This window comes from Armigeres subalbatus, chromosome 2 (assembly GCF_024139115.2).
Source record: "Armigeres subalbatus isolate Guangzhou_Male chromosome 2, GZ_Asu_2, whole genome shotgun sequence".
Classification (NCBI taxonomy): Eukaryota; Metazoa; Arthropoda; class Insecta; order Diptera; family Culicidae; genus Armigeres; species Armigeres subalbatus.
In genome coordinates, this window is record NC_085140.1 from 426560235 (window position 1) to 426582681 (window position 22447).

The following is a 22447-nucleotide window of genomic DNA, read 5'->3' on the forward strand; positions in this document are numbered from 1 at the left end:
ACATCATCTATTCATCGACTTCAAAGCCGCATATGATACAATCGATCGGGACCAGCTATGGCAGCTAATGCACGAACACGGTTTTCCGGATAAACTGACACGGTTGATCAAAGCGACGATGGATCGGGTGATGTGCGTAGTTCGAGTTTCAGGGCATTCTCGAGTCCCTTCGAAACACGCAGAGGGTTACGGCAAGGTGATGGCCTTTCGTGTTTGCTATTCAATATCGCTTTGGAAAGGGTAATACGAAGAGCAGGGATTAACACGAGTGGTACAATTTTCAAAAAGTCCGTTCAGCTATTTGTTTTCGCCGACGACATAGATATTATGGCACGTAACTTTGAGAAGATGGAGGAAGCCTACATCAGACTGAAGAGGGAAGCTAAGCGGATCGGACTAGTCATCAACACGTCGCAGACGAAGTACATGATAGGAAGAGGTTCAAGAGAAGACAATGTGAGCCACCCACCGCGAGTTTGCATCGGTGGTGACGAAATCGAGGTGGTAGAAGAATTTGTGTACTTGGGCTCACTGGTGACTGCCGAAAATGACACCAGCAGAGAAATTCGGAGACACATAGTGGCTGGAAATCGTACGTACTTTGGACTCCGCAAGACGCTCCGATCGAATAGAGTTCACCGCCGTACCAAACTGACAATCTACAAAACGCTAATTAGACCGGTAGTCCTCTACGGACACGAGACCTGGACGATGCTCGTGGAGGACCAACGCGCACTTGGAGTTTTCGAAAGGAAAGTGCTGCGTACCATCTATGGTGGGGTGCAGATGGCGGACGGTACGTGGAGGAGGCGAATGAACCACGAATTGCATCAGCTGTTGGGAGAACCACCCATCGTTCACACCGCGAAAATCGGACGACTGGGATGGGCCGGGCACGTAGTCAGAATGTCGGACAGTAACCCGGTGAAAATGGTTCTCGACAACGATCCGACGGGCACAAGAAGGCGAGGTGCGCAGCGGGCAAGGTGGATCGATCAGGTGGAAGATGACTTGCGGACCCTCCGTAGACTGCGTGGTTGGCGACGTGTAGCCATGGACCGAGCCGAATGGAGAAGACTCTTATATACCGCACAGGCCACTTCGGCCTTAGTCTGATTAAATAATAATAATATATACGTAAATAATGAGAGTCGACAAGTTTATAATGACAGACCAAGCGAAACATCTCTAAAGGTCTTCTGAGTAAAACTTAATCCTGGTAAAGAACCAGTGCTGATTTAATTGGTTTTAGAATATTGATAAAATTTTGAAGTTGTGTAAAATTTTCATTTAAAAATTTCCTAGACCGAACCGGTATTCGAACCATGTTACCTTCACCATTGATAATGGTGTTGCTTTTTAGCCACGCATTTTTCCGCTGTGCAACGGCCCATAATATTTTGGCGGGTTATTAGTAATGCAACATTTGTTGAGATTCGTATATTTGTATTATCAATCAACATATTTCTTATGTAATTTGAGTAAAACCGCCGTTTTGTGGCATTTAAATATTTGGAAGTCTGCTGACAAACATGAGCTTTGCACTTATTTTCATATTTCATGTTGCTCACAGCGGCACGGGCATTGCATTGCCAAAAAGTAGAAAGAAGAAAATTACATCCGGGAAACTAAATAGAATCGATAACCGGTCATTAAAATAGCAAATCAAATTGATTGAAGACCTCTTCGACTTATTTTGTAAGAGATGATCGCTAATCGAACATCTAATTCCTCCTAATAAAAATGATAACAGACATATATTTAAATGAGATGTTTCATTTTTTACTGTTTTGAACCTAATAATGCGGTACGCTATCATCCCGTAACCGATAACCGGCTTATTCGTGAACCTAAGTAGTTTGTGACGCCGCAAAAGTACCAAACAGCGGCGCAGCAGCAGCGAGAGCAGCAACAGCTACGCAAGCCATCGCCACTGCTGCCGATGCCGCCGCGCCGGTTCGTGAGATCGATGATAAACTGAAACATTGGAAGTTGCGCGGTCAAACTGCGGTTCAATCTCTCGCACCACCGTGTCTGCGTGTCTCACCGGGGGAGAGGAAAATTGTCGCGAATTTTCCGACCCGCCGCGTCGTCGCGCGTGTTCAGGTGGAGGGTGAGTTGAGAGAAGGTGAGAGCGCACCGATGGCTCTCGATTTGTTTCGCGAGCGGTGAGATATGTTGGGCGCCCTCGGAACGGAAACATTAGGGGTTGAAAATGTGAAGTTTGTTCGCGTGCGACGTTCGTCCTACCCGGCTTGATGATGGTGCGCGCGTTTTCGAGAGCAAAGTTGAGAGACATCAACGGGAGAGAAGAGATAAGCCCTGACTTTCAGCGAAAGAGTGGGCACCCCACGTTTTGGTTGGACTTGATGCAGCCACCCCAGAATGGAACGAAAGTGAATATCATAGTTTTAAGTAGTATAAAAGCGGCAAGTTAGTACAAATCAGCATCCAGTTCATTGTCTGGGATCGATGCGAACAATTATAAGTGGGATCGCTATGAAGTTGTTTGTGAGTAGAATTCTTGGAGTTGTGTTTCGTTCTAGAAGAAGCATACATTCTTGTGCTAAGTGACGTTGACCGTAAAAGGACTTTATTGGGAATAGTGTAAAGTGGCTAAAACGGACATTATTGGAAAAGGGAACAAGAATATGCTTCGTATGAGTTGTTAAAGTGATGTTAATAGATGATTTGTGTTCTTCTCGTTTCATACAGATTTGTCTGTCAGCGCTTTTGTTGGTTTCAGCTAACGCTGAATCAGATCAAAAGAAATCTAGCGCCAATGCAGTGCCATTGGAGAAAAAGTTGGACAAACGTGCTTTGTTGAATCTGGGCTATGGGTACGGAATCAATGGTCTGGATGTGGGCTACATTGGTGGACATGGTAACCTGGGAGGAGCTTACCAGTCGGCTCCAGTTCATGGATATGGTCACGGACAGAGCTTCCTTATTGGTGAACACACCGATGTGACCAAAACCGTAACCCTGCTGAAGGGAGTACCAGTGCCATATACTGTAACGAAACATGTGCCTTACACTGTCGAGAAGCGAGTCCCATATCCAGTGAAAGTACCGATTCCACAGCCATACGAAGTTTTGAAGCACGTTCCAGTCCACTATAAGGAGTACGTGAAAGTCCCAGTCCGTGTGCCAACTCCATACACAGTGGAGAAGAAGGTTCCGTACCCAGTGCATGTCCCAGTCGACCGTCCATACCCCGTCAAGGTGCTGGTGCCTCAACCTTACACCGTGGAAAAGCAGGTGCCCGTCCCGGTCAAGGTTCCCGTTCCCCAGCCCTACGAGGTGATCAAGCACGTTCAGGTGCCCGTGAAGGTTGAAGTGCCAGTCCCAGTGCCGTACACCGTCGAGAAGAAGGTCCCAGTTGAAGTTAAGGTTCCGGTTGACCGTCCCTACCCAGTCCCCGTCCCTGCCCCGTACCCCGTCCCAGTGGAGAAACCCGTCCCGTACACCGTCCAGAAGCCTGTCCCAGTTGAAGTGCAGGTCCCAGTGGACCGTCCCTACCCGGTCCCGGTTGAGAAACCAGTCCCATACCCAGTCAAGGTCCCGGTTCCGCAGCCCTACTACGTCGAGAAGCGCGTAAGTTGATGGGATGTTGGTAATGGGTTATTCGATGTTTTTACGAGACACGAAAAAGTCTTCAATTTTTGGAATCGCTTGATCTGCGTTGACTTCAAATTGAAGGACTTGTTCATTATTTCGTGTGATTGATCCATAGTGGTTTGGAATATTTATGCACGCAAAAAAATATTGCAGTCGAAACTACCATTCCGAGGGTTAATTTAAGAATACGCACCCACGATTTTCAGCAGATAACAAACCCGTTTGATTTTACCATGCGCGCAGTAAAAATCAACTGTGGCCTATGCGGAATGTTGTCATATGAACTGAAACTGTGGTGAATTTCTTAGGAACCATGGTAAAATTTACTGAAATTTCATGGTTGTTTTAAAAACAGAGCGTGGTCTACAAAATAGTAGTTTTTACCACGGATTTTTTTTCAGTGTGGAGAACATACTATGCTGTGCATCATCTATCAATCTTTGGTTCGGATAAACTATTAAAAGCGTGCTACAGTTTTTTTTTCTTCTAATTATTGACCCTTTTTAGGTCTCTCGTAGCGCAGTGGTCAATGCCATGCCTTAGGTCACCAATGTTCAACCCCGGCTTGGCTTGAGAAATGTTGGTTATTATTTTTTTTTGTCATTTTACCGAATAATTGAATTTGATGAGGATTGAAAATCTCAAATTTTTCATCCAGGAAGGCTAATAAACAGTTAGCTGCGAGCTGGCGATGTTAAACAATATAATCCCAAAAGGAAAAGGAAACCGTTTTTCAAAATGTTTCGGTCAATTGCGAGTTTTTTCATTATATTTTTTGTTTCTCAATCAATGGAAATTCGAGGAAGCAAGAGTCAGATCTTGTTAAAGTGTACTTCAGAATGCAATTTGATTCCTCATCATAATATTGCAAAAGAAATGGGAGAAACCTGAGACGAGACCTGCAAAGACGGCTTTCTTTTTCCTTGTTTTGACACTTGTTCTTCTTTTCATCACAGTTGATCATCAATTCTCAACTGTTTCCTTGAGTGTTTCACCTAAATCCCGGGTAGAATCTTCTGAGCACAATAAACGTGTTTGAAATTTACGAATCTGTAAACTTATTTTTATAAAGATTTTCCTATCGGAAATAAAACATGTATTTATAACTGTTCAATAATAATCTGTCCGGTTATTCTAGAATACTTTTCAAAGTGAAAAAGTACTCGTAAAACAAAATCATTCGGAATACTTTTTGAGGGATACCAATACTTTCACACAAAAAGGTGCTGGTTGCATCTGACAATTCGTGACAGCACTTGCTGGTTGCAGATGAAGTTACATTTTTTCCTTTTTGCAAGTCCCGTCCCAGGGAGAAACTAAATGAAACTTTATATGAAAAATTAAAGTTTTATAAAAATAATTATCAATTATTTTATATTTTTAAATCAAAATTGACAGAAATGATAAAAAATCAAACAAACATATTGAAATAATAGAAATTAACATTGCAACACTAACCAATACAGCACATGGAAAAGTTGTGATAAGAGAAAATAGCGGATAAAAATTTCAAGAAGGTAAATGAGAACAAATCGCTTCCTTAAAATGGTATTTGCTCAATCATTCAAGGTTAACTTTTTCACAACTTCACGCCACAAAATATTATTTAATTTTAAAACAAAAAAACCGAAAAAGTGCTACAATTCAATTATAGGCTTACATTCGCTTGATTTTGAACCAACTTTAGGTCGATTCTGACCCTGAATAAGTCGACTAAGACAGCAAAACGTGGGAAAATTGTTTGACGGGAAAGGCAAGTTGTAGATCGCATTCATAAAAGCTGTCACAATTTCTATCAAATCATAAAATCAGTGTTCAAATTTCTCACTGAACATTGGAAACAAAAGTTACTCACTCATTCGCTTTTTTTTCGTCTTTCGTTCTTTTCAAACCGTCAACAATGCTAACGATATGGTGGTGCGGTTGAAGTGAGCGTTTTGTTGAACGCCATTTCTGATAATGACTGGGTTCGTATACAATTTTTGTAATAATTTTTGCTTTAAAATGGTATACTTATTTGTCATCTTTGTTCTTCAGTATTGGCCAGGGAAGGCTGACAACTGTCATCAAGGGAAAACATCAGCTGATTTTGAACGTCTCATTGACGACAACCGTGAACACAAAACACGACAAGTTGTCTTATGGCGTCTGAATGTGACAATGTGTCTCTCTCTGTAATTTTTTTTCTGCGATTGTCTCTCCAATTTGCAAATTACCTAAGGTTGTATTCGTGACTACGAAGCTAAATGTTTAACTGACAATCATACAGTTTTTTATTAAGATCTTCAAGCAGATTTTACCAACACTATTACAGAGCCATTTTTTCGCGCTGCACACTGAATCAAATTTAACAATTTCATTTTTATTTGATGTCTGTCAGACAAAATCATGCGTCCTAGTAAAAATTTGCGTTATTTTTTTTAGTGTACCTCGGGATTTGTTTGTTGTTTCCTAACACCAAACAAGCAAAACTTACACGGAAGATAAAAAGTACCCAAAATTGAGTATTTTAAAACTTACTTTTGAGTTATTTTTTCTCTTCTTTTTCATCCACTCTTTCTTTTGTTGTCAAAAACAAAGGAGCCAAACAATCCAACGACGCCAGTTCAATACGGGAAGCCAATTTTGAGTTTTATTACCCGAGGTCGAAATTGAATAAATTAAACTTACATTTGGGTAAATAAATTTTCCGTTGGGTACATTTTTAACATGGGAGTAAAGGCAAACTACTTCGACCCTACTTCCTCAATTTTGGCTTCCCGTACGGATGTTTGAGGTTGGGTGAATTAAACTCACTATTGGGTAGTTTATTTCTTCCCTGTACAGTTCTAACAGCAAACAAAGGAATATTTTGTAAACAATCTACTAATACAAATGTGGATGGAAACCTCAATATGATTACGGCAGTGTGGAAGAGCAAGAAAAGGTGATTGGTGGCAACGTTTCACACACATTCTTACAGATAGCAATGAGGTTTTGCCACGAAAGTTAATAGAGGCGTCACTTTCGTTAAGAAAATTATGTTGAGCTTTTTAGTGGAATGTTTTCACCTGTCATAAGACGAGTTTAAACAATCCCATTGAATTCCACCACTTAATTGTATCTTGACAGATACGTATTTCGACCTCAACAGTAAGGCCGTCTTCAGTGTCTCGTACTTGACTCGACGAGTCAAGTACGAGACACTGAAGTCGAGTCAAGTACGAGACACTGAAGACGGCCTTACTGTTGAGGTCGAAATACGTATCTGTCAAGATACAATTAAGTGGTGGAATTCAATGGGATTGTTTAAACTCGTCTTATGACAGGTCACTTTCGTGTTCGTTGACTTACTTCAATGTGCGCTTTATTTTTTCTTTCTAAAGTTCGACAGAAGCTAGACAGCCGTCTGTATAGAAAAGTTAAACTGTGCGATTTTGGATAAAAAATTACCGCCAGTGTTGAAAAAAAAACTAAAATTCTCATAGCACAAACAGGGTTCGAACCAAGTGCGTATCAAAACCAACCGAATTCAAATAGTTTGACGTGAATTTGTAACACTGCATGATTTTCATGTGTTTTTCTTGGTCGAATGCATTGAAATCATGTTTTTCACATGAAATCTTGCATATGTTTATCAAAAATTGCGCTTTTTAACGGAATCGATGTTTCCTGGCAAACGGTTTATCTCTTTTTTGTCTCAGTCGATTCTTTGACTTATTTGAGGCCTACCTTTTCATATTTTTGAACTCCTTACTATTAAAAAATCGAAAACAAAAACTGAAAAACTGCTGCCTGACGCATTGGCCTTATGTTGGTTGAAAATTGGGCGAATGTTAGACAAAAGTTAAAAAGCAGCACATTTTGAATTTTTGTTTAGAATTTGAAAAATAGCTAGAGGCGTCAAAAAATATGAGTTCGTTAACAAAGTCGAATTTAAATAAATTTAAAAATAGGTTAGCAAATAAAAAATTTTGATGGGAAAGGTAAATTTAAATTTTTCTATAATATTGTTCAATGATGAGATCTATTTGGATAACTGTCGCAAATTGTATACAATAACAAATTAAATGTTTATCATTACGAATGGAAAATCCCTAACTAATTTTATTCACATACATTTTGCTGACATGTGAGGTATGTTAAAATTTGAAACTCGTTTGAATTAGTGATTTGAGAGAGAAGAGACATGAGGATAAACGCAAAAATGGCTATCTGTCTTCTCTCTCAGGTGAGTTTTTTCGTAGCTATGATGTAAATAAATTTGTAAGAAGTGACAATTATTTTTTTTTTAACTTTGTTACTGCTTGTGAAAGACATGAAGCATTGCAGAGTGATCCGAAATTCTCTAATATTGAAATCAGCACATGAGGTTGACGGGAATGGACAAATGAAGTTTCTACATACATAAGTTAGCTAATGCTTAAGATATTGTGCCTTGTAACAAGATATTGTGCCTTGTGCCTTTGACAACTTTCGTGATCATTTTCCAAGGTTCTCATAGATGTGTATAATTCATCTGCAGTACAAATAACACGTGCTTTCAAATTATTCTACGCCAGAATCTACCACGTGCCGGCCAAGTTTTCAAAAACATCAAAGTAGCTTTTTTTTTCCAGAGGTATGTTTTTCTTAGCCGAATATCTTGCGCTTATTTTCCGTTGCGAATAAAAATAAGCGAAGGAGTAGATTTTTGTTTGAAGAGCGTCATAATCTTTACAACGCGTCAAGAGAGATATTTGATGAAAAATTCGTTTTTAATCAGTGACAGCTGGATGAAATCGAATTCAAAATAATGATTTATTCAGTGATTAAGGTTTGTTGAAAATAGATCTAACTTAGAAACTAACTTGTTTTTGTTTCCTCGTTTTAAAATGGGACTCGCAACCATAGAAACACTATCGCAACTTCTGATGCAAAGCCAAAACATGTTTCATTATTTGAATGATAATTATATCCACCTATTTTGCTGATAAATAATCATATATCTATTAATTAAGGGGCTATTTTTCTTTTTATAGTTTGTCGACATGTTATGCGATAAATAATTTCATATCGCATAATATGAGCAATCCCAACTAAAAAACATGCTGTGCATAACAACGTTGCCAAAAGAGATGCCTCGTCCACTTTTCAGATCATTTATCTATTTTAATAAAATCGACACGTTTTCTATGCGGTTTTCGTAATTTTTTTAGAAAAGTTTTCAACGCGTTTTTTAGATGATCCAGAAGCACATAAAAACACAAAGCATCGATTTTTGGTGAAGTCGCTTTTTACGCTGGTTTTGACACGGATTTAAGATTTTCGAACAGGCTTTGATAAAACGCTTCGTTCTCGCTCATTTTCCGTTGGGGATCGTATTTTTCACACAGTTGTGTAAAACAAGTTGAAATGCATAATCAAAACCATATCGTGCATATATACAGAGATAATAAGCATAAATTCTTCAGTAGTAATGCTCTCGAAAACACTTATTTGCCAGAAAATCCAAATTAGGAAGTTTTAATGACAACCTAAAGCTACGATGTAGAAAAAGCAGAAGTTCTTCTATTTTTCTTTTTTCCCCACCTCTCATCAACAGGTCCCATACACTGTTGAGAAGCCAGTGCCAGTTCCAGTTCATTACCCTGTCGATCGCCCCTACCCAGTGACCGTTGAGAAGCACGTCCCAGTGGAGCGACCCGTCCCGGTTCCAGTGAAGGTCCCAGTGGCCGTCCCGGTTTACCACCATCACCACCACCACGAGCCAATCCATCACCAAACATACGTCCAACAGCCACTGCAGCACAGCTACGACACCAGCTATACGAGCTTCAGCGGCTACGGAAACGACTACAGCTACCACCACTAAGTACCTTCTAGATGTTCTAAACCTTAGTTACACGCGAAACCGTGGACGGAAACCCACTGCCAGTACAGTTATCCACCGTCACCCACCACCACTCATGCAATCACCCTGGCCGCCGCACGGGCAGCCACGGCAGCAAGATTAGCAGCACCCTACACTACCAAACCCGCAAAACAGAAACAATGTCACCCCAATTTGTTATCAACTCTCCCTATTGTTACTCTACGATTAATGCTTAACAACTCAATTCTTCTTCAGTTCTCATTCCACTTTGAATAGCCGATCGAGTGGCGCGGCAGCGATATCCGCCTCACAAGGTCGTTTATCAAGCGATTATCGATTCCCGCCGCGCGCTCGCCAACCTGATGCATCCAAAAGAAATCCGCGTGCACTCGTTCAAGGCCAGCCCAACCCGCCCGAGGACGGGCGCCAAAATGTTGAAACCAAAAAGTACGACCCCTCGTACACTTGCCAAAAGAAAAGAAAACAACAAAAAAACCGCGATTACGAAACCGAAAGTTACCACCACTCCGGCCGCGGCATCGTGACGTGATAATAATATTTACGCATGGTACCGTTCGGCTGGGACCGATATACATATTTTGATCGCTTCCTTTTTGATTACTGCTTCTCCTTTATTTCTGGAATCAAAATGCGAAGCACGCAACGGCAGCACAAACAGTGACGTTCAGTTTTTGCCTAAGTTATTTTTAGTGTGTTGCAACTGAAATGTGATTATTTTTTGTTTAATAAATCGTTGTTCGTTGAAAGGAACAAGACAAGGATCGATGAGGACGCGGAAATGCAATGAAATGCGAAGTGCAATTACGTAAAAAGCGCTGCATGAGCCTACCATAATTGTGTATTTTGTATGTAAATATAAGTCGAAAAACGAAAAATAAATAAAAATGTAATTTTTATAACCGTCGTAGTTTGCAAATTTATTCGTCGTTTCCAGCGAGTGAGAAGTCACATAGAATAACAATTTGACAGCTTCCACGATTAGTGTGTCTTTTGGGCGGATGACATTTATTAGCCAAACGAATGGCTGCCACGGTAACCGCTTGCTGTGGTGGGTAGGTGTGTTCGATTCGCCAGTGCATAAATCTTGCATAACAATCGAGGTAGGCCGCTACAACTTCCTCCCATCATCCATTATCGTAGGTAGGTAGCTGCGAGTCAGTCTCTGCGCTATGCTGGTCGGGTCACGTTTTTTTTTGTTTGTATGTTACTATGCTGGTGGGTACAACATGTTCTGTGCTTTTGTTCTGATTGTTTGTTGTCGGAGAAAAACGATTCACACGCCCCTCGAGTCGCATCCATTATTGGTTGGTGGCCCGAGTAGAAGTAGATTAGCAAATGGGTAACAAATTTGTTTATGGACTCCAGATGCAAATGTAGATTAACGTGTTTAAGGGTTTAATTTAAGTAAGCTCTCGAGTACCCAAAAAGACAATAGTTGGCCAAATATTGTTCCAAAAAAGAATAAAGAAAGATAATGTTGACCGATAAAATACATGCATCATTGAGATAAATCACGCGATTGTATAATTAATAAATTTCAGAGAACATTTTATTGAATAAACTGCCAGAATGACACAAAGAAAAACCGATGCGCCAGAAATAAAAAAGAGCAAATCAATCTCGATTCGTGATTTGGCCAATAAAAGCGGACGAGGAGACCCATGAGAAGTTTGGACGAAAAGTAATATGTTCCTATGGTTTGAGGTTGTTTTCCACAGTTCCGTAAGAGATTGTTTTTACGCGCATGGAATTAATTAATTTATCGGTTGACCTGAACTTTCACAGCTGATTTTTTTTGATTTTTTGTGATTTTTTTTTCTTAAGGTTAACTCATTGTTTCATTGACGCTTAAGGGTCTTAATCGACTAAACCAAACCGTTTAAAAAAAATCTGGGTGTATGTTGGAAGCATATTACAACTTCAAGGTATCGGTATTTAGCGTCGGATCACTATGCCAAAATATCTCGCAATTAACTTTAAGGGATAATGACAATAATGCAGCAAATAGTTTTCAGTTGTAGTTGTTGCTCGAGTGTTACTGAGCGATTATATAAACTACTTTGATTTTCTTGTTTTCTTTCAGTTATTTTACATTTTAATGTAATAAATCAAAATTAATGGTTTGAAACTTCTACTTTCAATCTATAATAGATAATACGATGTCATTGGATACCAAATTACCTAGCATGAGCATCATGACCAAACATACCGTAGTTGCTACTCCGGGTTTAACCAGAACAATCGTAATTGCACAGAGATCCATTGGATGGAGCAAAGAAGTTGCTTACCAACCTCAATGTACACAGGCCGAAAGATCTACCTACACTTTTCATTGGTCAATAACGGCACCGGCAACGCCCAAATATCAAATTTACACAACCCAAACAATATCTGAATCTATAAAATAGATTTGTCAGAATGATGAGAGCCTTTTTTGCCCCAGATTTTTTGTTGTTACATATATTAAAAATCTCATCAGATACACCCCTGGATATGATGGAACAGAGGATCAATTCGAAATTAGAGCACATTATGCGGTAAATTCTCAATACTTTGTATGACCACCGTGATTCTCCAGGTCTGCCATCTATAGTTTTGGAAAATGCCCCACAACATTTCCTCAGGAATAGAGTTTTAAGACGTTTGAACTGCTTTTGAAAAGTTATCCATATTTTTTCAGGGAAATGTCATCCAGAATGGCTCAGGGATCTCAATTGTTGGGTTATGGACCGGGGATGGAGATGGTCTTTGAATTCTTATAGTCATTTTGAAGTGGAAATATTGTTTTGCGACTTTGAAAGTGTGTTTTTGGGTTATTTCATATTGTTTTGGGTCATTCGTATTGAAAAATGAACATCCCCCTTCATCCATTTGATCCTTGCTGGCAAATTCTCGTTTATTCAGTTCCCTTTGGATTATGTCAATATTACTACCTCTACTACCTACCTATGCTGTGTGGTCCCAAATGGCGGAGCAAAATGCAGTGAGAGAGCAGCTCTCCGTGGGTGCGTGTGCACGCTACGGGGTTCTGACAAGAAGAGGCCGAGTCATGGCTTGCTGCTCCCAATTGACACGCTGAGATGTCACGTTGAAAGTCACTTACCCAAACTCCACATTCCCTTTCTTCTCTCATAAAAAAAGGCAGAGAAAATCCTCTAGCATAGGATGCAAAGATTTTTTCCTAGGTTAATTGTGCGAGCCGAAGATGAACATTGACCATGTTGCATTTGAGGAACCTAATTCCTTTGAAAACTGAACTCCAAAATAAACTTGGGATTTGTTAAAAAATGACGTCTCAGGTTTTAGGGGGAGGGGTTTTAGGGGAGGAGCCAATTTCCCAGCGGTTCTCCAGGCGCGCTTTGTAACTTTTCAAACCACAATCCTTTTTCCAGCGGTCGTCGCGACGCGTTTTGTGATTTTCCAAACCACAATCCATTTTTCAGCGGTCTTTCAGACACGCTTTGTAATTTTCCAAACCACAATCCGTTTTCCAGCGGTCGCCCCGACGCGCTTTGTGATTTTCCAAACCACAATTTGTTTTTCAGCGGTCTTCCAGCGGCACTTTGTGGTTTTTTAAGCCACAATCCGTTTTCCAGCGGTCGTCCCGACACGCTTTGTGATTTTCCAAACTATAATCCTTTTTCCGGATGTCGTCCTGACGCGCTTTGTGATTTTCCAAATCACAGTCCTTTTTCCAGCGGTCGTTTCGACGCGCTTTGTGATTTTTCAAACCACAATCCATTTTTCAGCGGTCTTCCAGACGCACTTTGTGATTTTCTTAAGCCATCGAATATTTTAATGATCAACACCTTGAATACAACTCAACTTTTCAAATCTGCGTATGGATCCAAAAAATAACCTAGGATCATCAAAATCCACCTCCAAGCTTAGCAGTTGCTTAAATGTTTTGTTTTGCTATAATAGTCGCTCAGCTACATGAAAGCGAGGTATTTGCCATCTACTCGGGATTTCTAGGGATTGCTGAAGAAATTAAGGAATTTCTCCAGAAAATTTAATAAAAAAAAAACTCCACCAGGAAATTTCTTTGCGAGTAATTTAGAAAATTCCACGTGGATCTGTTTCGAAAAATTCCTCTAGAAATTCCTTACAAAACTTTTCCAAAAGTTCCTTCGACATTTTTTCCAGGAATTCCAACCTTTTTTTTAGTAAAACCATTCACAATTCCTTAAGAAATGTTTTTCAAGAATGCTGTTAAAGCTTTCTTAAAATTTTATTTTTTAAAGAATAAAATATTTTCCAAAGGACTTTCCGAAGGAATACCTGAAGACATTCTCGAAGGTCTTACGAAAAGAACTCATGAAAGCATTTTCAACGGAATCCCTGAAAGAATTTCCAATAGAACTCACGGAGGATTTTCAAAGATACAGTTATTGCAAGCAAACGACAAGCATGAAATCGTATAGAAGTTGAAAAGTAAGCAGAAGGCCATTGAAGAAATTTAAACCTCTGTTATTTTGCTTGACGTTCACCCAGGTACAAGCCTTATCATACCATGACAGGCAAAATAACAGCAGTTTCAACCTTGTTTTATGTTGTTCGGCGTTCTGAAACAGTGCTATCGATCAGTCAGATATTCGCACAAATTGGCGCTCCTTATTGGATTTTTTCACGTAACAACAATTCATCGTGATTTGTAAAAATGCTCCTTTTCACTTTGAGTTTGGGTAGTTCGTTTCACCGATAAAAGCCAATGAAAATCAATTAATAAGTTGCTCGCAGTGATGAAACCTCATAAACAAAAGGAAATTCCATCAAGCCGTGATGAACTTTTATAATATACTAGCACAGCGGTTCTCAACCTTTTTCTTGGGAGGTACCCCTTCGTACTTTTGCATTCATTGAGGTACCCCCTATTTTTATCACCGTTCTTCCGCATTATTTTATTATTCCGTGAAAGTTTTCAGTTCAAATTAAGTTCATAAATCAAGCTTCTTACAACCCTGAAAATTGTTAAAGGCTTCCGAGCCTTTTGAAAGGATGCATTTGAGCCGATTGGAAGGTCTGAGCCGTATAGAAGGAGGCTTCTGAGCGAGGTCTCTTTCAAGAGGTTTGGGCTCCCGAACCTCAGGAAAGGAGGCTGCCAAGCGGTATTGAAAGGTAGCTCCCGAGCCTTTTGAAATGAGGTTCCCGAGCATCTTGAAAGAAGGTTTTCGTGCCTCTCAAAAGGAAGCTTTCGAGCCTCTCGAAATTAAGCTTTCGAGCCTCTGGAAAGGATGCTTTCGAGCCTCTCGAAAGGATGCTTTCGAGCCTCTCGAAAGGAGGCTTTCGAGCCTCTTGAAAGGAGGCTTTCGAGCCACTTGAAAGGAGGCCTTCTGTGAGGAAGCACCCAAACATCTTGCAAGGAGGTTTTCGAGCCTATTGAAAAGATTATCCAAGACTATTGGAACGAGGCTTCTGAACCTATTGAAAGAAGGCTCCCGAGCATCTTGAAAGAAGGCTCCTAAACCTCTGGAAAGAAGGCTCCCGAGCGTCTTGAAAGAAGGATTCCGAGCCTCTTGAAAGGTGGCTTCCGATAAGTTTTTATTGTAATTAGAGTACAACAGCAATTACGCATTCTTGTCCGATGTATTCCATGGAGCCAGCGAATGTACCCCCAGTGGTACAATCACGGAGTAGCTATCGACTGAGTTACTGAATCACAGGGATTTTTTCTCGGCTTCGCAGTCTCTATGCAGTTAAACAACTACTTATTATCTATTTACCGACGTTTCGATGTTATGAAGAAGATGTAATATAACATCGAAACGTCGGTAAATAGATAATAAGTAGTTGTTTAACTGCATAGAGACTGCGAAGCCGAGAAAAAATCCCAGTGGTACATGTACCCCAGATTGAGAACCGCTGTACTAGCAGTTCGCAGATCGGAAAAGGGAAGGCCAGATATTTCAAATCGTAGTGGATGTCATATTTGAATCTTTCCTTAGGATTTCCGCTAACACTCCTAAAGATTTTGTATAGGAATTTTCGAATAAATTTCTGAATAGAATCTCAAAGGAGTTTCTAATGGTTTTTGCTGGAATTTTCGCAGCCAGTTCTGAAGAAATTCCTGGAGGGAATTTTAAAGAAATTCTAAACATTTATTTCTTGTATTTTTGATAGAATGCTAGAGAAATTATTGGAGGAAAAGCTGAAAAAAATAATGAGGATTTTTTTCAAAGGAATGTCTGGAAGAATGACCTTCAGGAAAATCTCAAATACTTTCCGAAGGAATCCCTGGATGAATTTCCTGAAAGGGTGGTCAAAGATATTTCTGGAGGAATTCCCAAAAAAGTCCCTAAAGAATTTTCAAAAAACATTGCCAAAGAAATTGCTGAAGAAATTTCCGAAAAAACAAATCATGAAGGAATTTTTGAAGGCATTTCCAAAGGGTTCCAAAACAAAATTCGTAAAAGAATGTCCGAAGTAGTCTCTGAAGGAATTTGTAAGAAAATTTCAGAAGAACTTTCCGAAAGAAATTTTTGAAGAATTTTCCGAAGGGATTCCCGAATGAAGTCGTAAAGGAATTTCCAATGGAATTTTCTAAGGAATTTACAAGGAAATTACCGAAGAAATTTCTGGAAGTATACATGAGGGAATTTCCTTGTGTTTTCGAAGAAATCCTTGGCGGAACTTTTGAAGGAATTTTCGGTGATTCAAAAGAAACTTTTTAGAGAAATTTGAGAATGTCGAATATTTCTTAAGGAACTCCTTGAACTGTTTTAACAATTCGTTCAAATATTTTTAAGAAAGTTCTTAGAATTTTGTCTTAGACTTTTGGGAGCAATTACTGGAGGAATTTCCGAAATAATATTCGGCAGAATTCCCGAAACAATTTCTGTACAAGATCCAGAAATAACTGCTAAAGGAATTCGCGGACGGAGTTCCCAATAGAATTTTGTAAAGGAATTAACAGAAGAAATCCTCAAGGGATTTCTTAAGAAATTTTCGAAACAGTTCAGGAGTAAGAACGGAACGTCAAAGGAACGACAAAGGATAAGGATTAAATTTCATCGGAAAATAGTCAGAAAATAGATCCGTGATTGCAGCAGGTACATGGCTGCATTCGACGATGTTGATGTGATTATAATGTTGAGCAGTGATGGGAAATGTCAAAAAAATTTCATGGCATTGCTATTACTAATTTCTTAATAACTTTTTTCAAAAGTCATTTACAGTTCGGACTTTTTGATTAACATGTAGTACCTAAAGGGTCCTAGAACTTTGTCGAACAGATCATTGTTCTAAATACAAAGTATGAGCCATGAGAGCGAGATTAAAAAAATGTCACGGAATGTCATGACATTAATGTCATTCGACACTAATTCGGCTCTCACGCCTCCAATATCATATTTAGAGAAATTACCTGTTAGAAAAAGTTTTCAGGTCCTTTAAGGGCTACATGTTTCTAAGGAAAACATAATTGTAAATGACTTGTGAGAAAAGTTATTAGCAAGTTAGTCCCATGACATCGATATGACATTTCCCGTCACTGATGTTGAGTATCGAGGCGATAGCAGGTTGGTTGAGGGTTCATGTCCCTTCAAGACACGTGAATTCTTTTTCGCAAAATTTCAATTTGACCATTTCGAAACATGTGATGTGCATATGCACAGCCAAGATATTTAAGAATTGTAGAGTTATCTGAAACCTTAGAATATGTTCATCAGTAGACAATCATCATTCTTTAGGGTCCACCGATGGAGGTAACTATTTTTTCCATCATTTTGTGAATTTCTGTTTGGTTTTTTTTTTCTAGCATGACTGTGATGGAAAATAATAATTGGTGATTGATAGATCGTACACTGCACTGCACTTTTCGCTTTGTGTCTTCGAAGTAGTGTAAATTATTTAGTCGTTACTCATACACACTACGCGAGAAAAGTAGAAGGACACAAATCAAATGGCCAGTTATCCGTTGAGCATGCCCGTATCCAAAGTCTATCATTTGGAGTGTAACGTTTACGCGAAATGCTGCTAAATTGGTACGATTGTAACATGTTTTGTATTCTAGACTAATAATTAAAAATAAACTATTTTTTTTCGTAGGAAATAGTTATAAGACAGAATACTGACCAAAAACTATATATATTAAATGACATTCACATTGATTAATTAGGTGTCACTCCTCCGCTGTGTTGAAGACTTCTGTCAGTCGTCTCGGCATAAAATTTATATAGATTTCAGTTCATTATTGTTGCATAATCACCTACAGTCAAACCTCCTTGACAGTCAACTGACAGTTGCTAATTCAAAATCTTCCGAACTAAAAACTATCAACACTCATTTAAACACATTATACTGTCAGTTTCCAAATTTGTGTTGTGATTTTGTTTTGTTTCATTGGTATAGATTTGACAGTCGGATTAACGAGAGAAATCTCGATAGTCCGGCCATAAATATACGGATTAGCGGGGGTATACTGTAGAACAGTCCTCTGCTTGACAGTCAACTTCAGTCAACCCTCCTCGATGCGAAGGAACCATCGACTCATGTAAATATCGATATGTAAAAATTCTGGGAAGGGAAACTGTATTAACCAAAATAATGTTTTCAGTATGACATAATTTGCTCCCGAGAGTAGATATAGAGTATTGTGTTTCTAGCACTAAATTATGTTACGACTTTAGACATTTTACTTCCGAATTTACTTCCGATAGCATGAACGTCAGAACAAAATTTTAATTTGCTACCACACATGGTCGGAAGTGTGGAAATCGACTTCCGAACTTCAATTTGGTGCCAGCGACGTTGTCAGCGACAAAACAAGTTCAATTTTGCGACAGATAACACGGTGCAGTGCTGCATATTTATTTCATTTTTCCGTGCGAATCTCGCCGGAAGTGGGCCTTGCTGCCAGTTCATCAGCGTCATACAAACAGTTTTGGTCTAAATGAACAATAATAAAGCATCGACTCATGAAAGGTCAGCTGTATTCGTTTCTCGTGGCGCTCACTGATATGCAAAAGAAACAACGGTCAATTGTATCAGTGAGCTGCGAACTCATCCTCCATCAATTAACTGTGCCACGCCGGCTGGCATTGTTATTGGTTTTGATTAAAAGAAACTTTAAAGCATGCACATTGCATATTAATGGTTTTCTAAGCTCGAAAAGACTGATCAATTTTGGTTAATACAAGTGGGATCATTTATTAATTACTTGATCGTTTACTAGTTATGTACTTCTTCCGAACTTGATAGAAAAATGTCCGATCAAAAATTCCATAATACGTTAAGGAATAATATGATTTATATCCAGATTCCATACTTCACAATGTTCAAATCCAATTTCGTACAATTAAGGAATAATCGTTTTAAAAAAGAATTTTTCACTAGTTTCATAGTCGTTTTGAAATTTGTGTCATCTATTGGCAAAATGAGTCGATTTACCTTAATTATGGGTAAATAATCAAATTAATCCTAAAAAACCATCACAATAAATACGATCACTTCAAAATCATTTCGAATTTTATCGATTTTTAACATCATCACACTCGGGAAATCGTCCCCTGTGAAGCTCCATGTAACCGCGTCGTCGCATGGGTACAATTGTTCGAGACTTGGCTCGCGTCGATATGGGATTGTTGCAACGTTGAACAAATCAACAACGTCGTCGTCGCCGCCGCATGATTATTATTTGCGTCTTTCATTATTTTCCAAGACCGGTGGCTGTAAAATCCAGCAACCACCAACCGTCGCGCGTTGTGTCGGCAGCATGAGAAGATGTTACCTAAAGGTCAAAACTTACACTCCCAAGAACGAGAACCCGAGTAGCGTGGTGGTTCGCGGCGGTGATCGCCGAAGTGATCAACGTATGGATTAGACCCGCACCCAGCAGCAGCAGCATCAGCTGGGATAAAATCGGTATTAGGAGATGGTACCACCTGGCGCAAAGAGCAGAGCTTCTGCCATTGAATCATTCGCACTCCGATTGCTGTTGAGGGTGGTCTAATTGATGCATAAACGAGCTGGTTGTGGGAAGGCCGATTTTATGCAATCGAAAGTGCTCTTGTTGTTGGTGAGGATGGATCGGCCGTCAAGATGACCAGCCATTTATGATACATTAAGGCTTTGGTTTCCACTTTATTACTGGAAATGAATAGCGGTTTATGAATCAGTTTTGAATGGGTGCTGTTTGTTGTTGTACTTGAGCTGAGAGTATAAAAAGGAAGGTTGACTAGCGGCGTGAGATAAATTTCGGAATATATTTTTTTTGTTCGACGCAATCCGGTGCTACGAATGACAAATCATTAACGATATGAGATATCTAGTTGGCAATCTTGTTAGTCAAGGATGTTGATGAATACAACTACGATTCAACACTGTTTTTTATGTGGTTGGAATATTCCAAAAGATGAAACAATTTTGATTTAGATATGTGAGAAGGCGATCAGATAGGAAAACTGTTCATTTCCACTTCAGTCTTCCTCTGTAAATCTTATCTCAAAAAGAAAAAAAAAAATCAATTCTTTTTGAAAAATTACGAAGGAGGGCTCCCATGAAAATGAAACACAAGTTTTTGCACACCTAGTGAACTAATCAAGCAAATGAAATTTAATTCGGCATGTGGAGTAGAGTAATTCAAATTTTGACTTTTTTTGTCCCCCGATGCTTATACGATTGCATTTGCCATTTTAATAATCCTCCTAAATTTGTAGCAAATTTGGATGTAATTTGAATGTGCACACGTCATTTAAAGTTTGTATGGAAATTTCTGTGAAAATCAACCCTTATGTGAAATACCGTTCCGTGTGGCGGCCCATGAACTATTTAGCTATATTCAACACATTGACTACATAGAATACTTCTTAAGCTGAAAAGCAGTTGTTGTTACGAAGCGATTTGTAGCTTGGAAGCAAAGTTATAAACAAAACAAAGATGCTCATTATTGATATTGATGTTATTCTTTTACGTGTTAAAATGAATTTCACACGATTCAGTATTCCCTTAATAACTTTTCTTGCAAGCATCAAATCGTTTCACAACAAAGATGACATTTTTCCTGGTAAATTTTCGTTGGAAGCGTTGGTGATCGGTTTTGCATAGAAGTTACTGTTTTCATATTAATTTTCATACAAAATTCAAACTGCGCGTGCTGACTCAAATTAGATCCAAATTAGCTCAAAATTTGGGAGAATTATTAAAATGGCAAATGCAATCGTTTAAGCATCGGGGAACAAAAAAAGTCAAAATTTGAATCACTCCAATGTGGAGGTTTATGAAGGCATGAAATATATTTATGGAGTTAAGTTCTAAAGAAGGGGGTTCCAATACAAAAGAAACACAAATTTTATGTTAAAGTGACCAGACGTCCCGGATTATGCGGGACAGTCCCGGATTCAGCCCACTTGTTCGTCAGGCGTCCCGGAAAATGTCCCGCATTCCATGATGAATCTACAAAGTCTGGAAAATTTGTGGAGTCTGAAAGAAATGTCTAGAAAATTTAGAATATATTTTGATAATTTTGAGAATCTAGTCAATCAAAATGGGATACAGGGAATATTAGGAAATGTGTAAAATCTGAAGCATCATTAAATCTGCGAAGATCTAGAAATCTGCAAAATCAGGAAACGCCTGAAACGTTCGATGATTGAAAAAGTCAATTACTCATACCCAGACTTATAAAGAGTTTTGAAGCACGAAAAGTTCCCAAGGTTGGATTGGATATATGCAAACATACTATACAGTAGCTCAGACGACCAGTGCCTTTAGGTCTAGATTGTGAGAATTTTTTTCATTTCAAAAATATTTGTAATCCACAGATTCTAGGGTAGGCTATTTGTTTCTATGAAATCGTGTGGCTAGCATCATACTGGCTGATTTGAAAGTCATTTTGAGCTTTTTAGTGGAATGACAAGTTAAGTACGAGACACTGAAAACGGTCTTCTTGCAGAGAAACAGACGTCTCACTAAGAACAAAATGCAATCAAAACCCTCGTCACGGAAACATTGAATTGAGAACTTTGAATGAACCCACACGTGTTGGGCTCCTGGCTCGTGAGCTGCAAAAGATCGGCGTGAGTGTGGCAGCAATCCAGGAAATACGGTGGCCCAGAACTGGAGAACGTGAATTCCGGGCGGTGGATCCCATAGCGAACACTTCATTCAAGTACCGGACAGACGAGATATATTCCGGTTTTGTTACTCAATTTATTGGAATGAGAGAGAGAGAGAGTTATAAAATCCCTGTTGGGAAATACAAATTAGTATTACTTAAATTAAGATTTCTACTCGGGATCGAATCAAGAATATCTTGTTCTTATGATATCACTAACATGCTTTCTACTCACGTTTAGTTCTCTCTTACTGCTTTGAGCCCGTGCTAGTCACAAACGAACCGTACTTTTTTTTGCCTTTCCGTTCCGTACTATCTTCGTACTAGGTATTTTACTTTCGTTGTAGGAAATTCAATAGTTCATAAGAGTTCACATAAATAGATATTTCAACTATAGGCTAGATAAGTAAAATAATCAATTGCATGTTTAGAAATATTAATTATCTTTAACTGCTTCTTAACACACCTACCCGATAACACAATCAATTTTTTTTTGTTGTTGCCTTACCACTGTCTATCGTTCGTTTATCAGTTATTCAGAACTGACAGAGATTGGATCTGTCATAAGACGAGTTTGAACAATCCCATTGAATTCCACCACTTAATTGTATCCTGACAGATACGTATTTCGACCTCAACAGTAAGGCCGTCTTCAGTGTCTTGTACTTGACTCGTGAAAACATTCCACTAAAAAGCTCAAAATAATTTTCTTATCAGAGATTGGATGTCAAGTATGTAATGAAACAAAGCTTCGCGTTAAACAAGGTAAACGCAAGGAAAGGTTGGTGCGTCGCAACTCGATGTATTGCAACACTCCCTTCGGTACGCCACTACTGGCCGAGTGGCTTACTATCCTTAGCACCAACATTCAACACTGCAATTTTGGTTGCGGGCCTTTCCACTCGCTGTCATTACGGTTA

General features: G+C 39.1%; 2 protein-coding genes across 5 annotated transcripts in view; one reads left to right on the forward strand and one right to left on the reverse strand.

Annotated features, from left to right (window-relative positions):
• Positions 1–22447, reverse strand: part of LOC134217890 (angiotensin-converting enzyme) — a 531134-nt gene that overhangs the window by 162919 nt on the left and 345768 nt on the right. The window lies entirely within an intron of this gene.
• LOC134213541 (uncharacterized) lies at positions 2364–10374 on the forward strand. Its single transcript, XM_062692679.1, has 3 exons — positions 2364–2511; positions 2716–3597; positions 9185–10374. Exons 1-3 carry the CDS (start codon positions 2473–2475, stop codon positions 9452–9454), a joined length of 1191 nt encoding a protein of 396 aa, XP_062548663.1. The 5' UTR covers positions 2364–2472; the 3' UTR covers positions 9455–10374.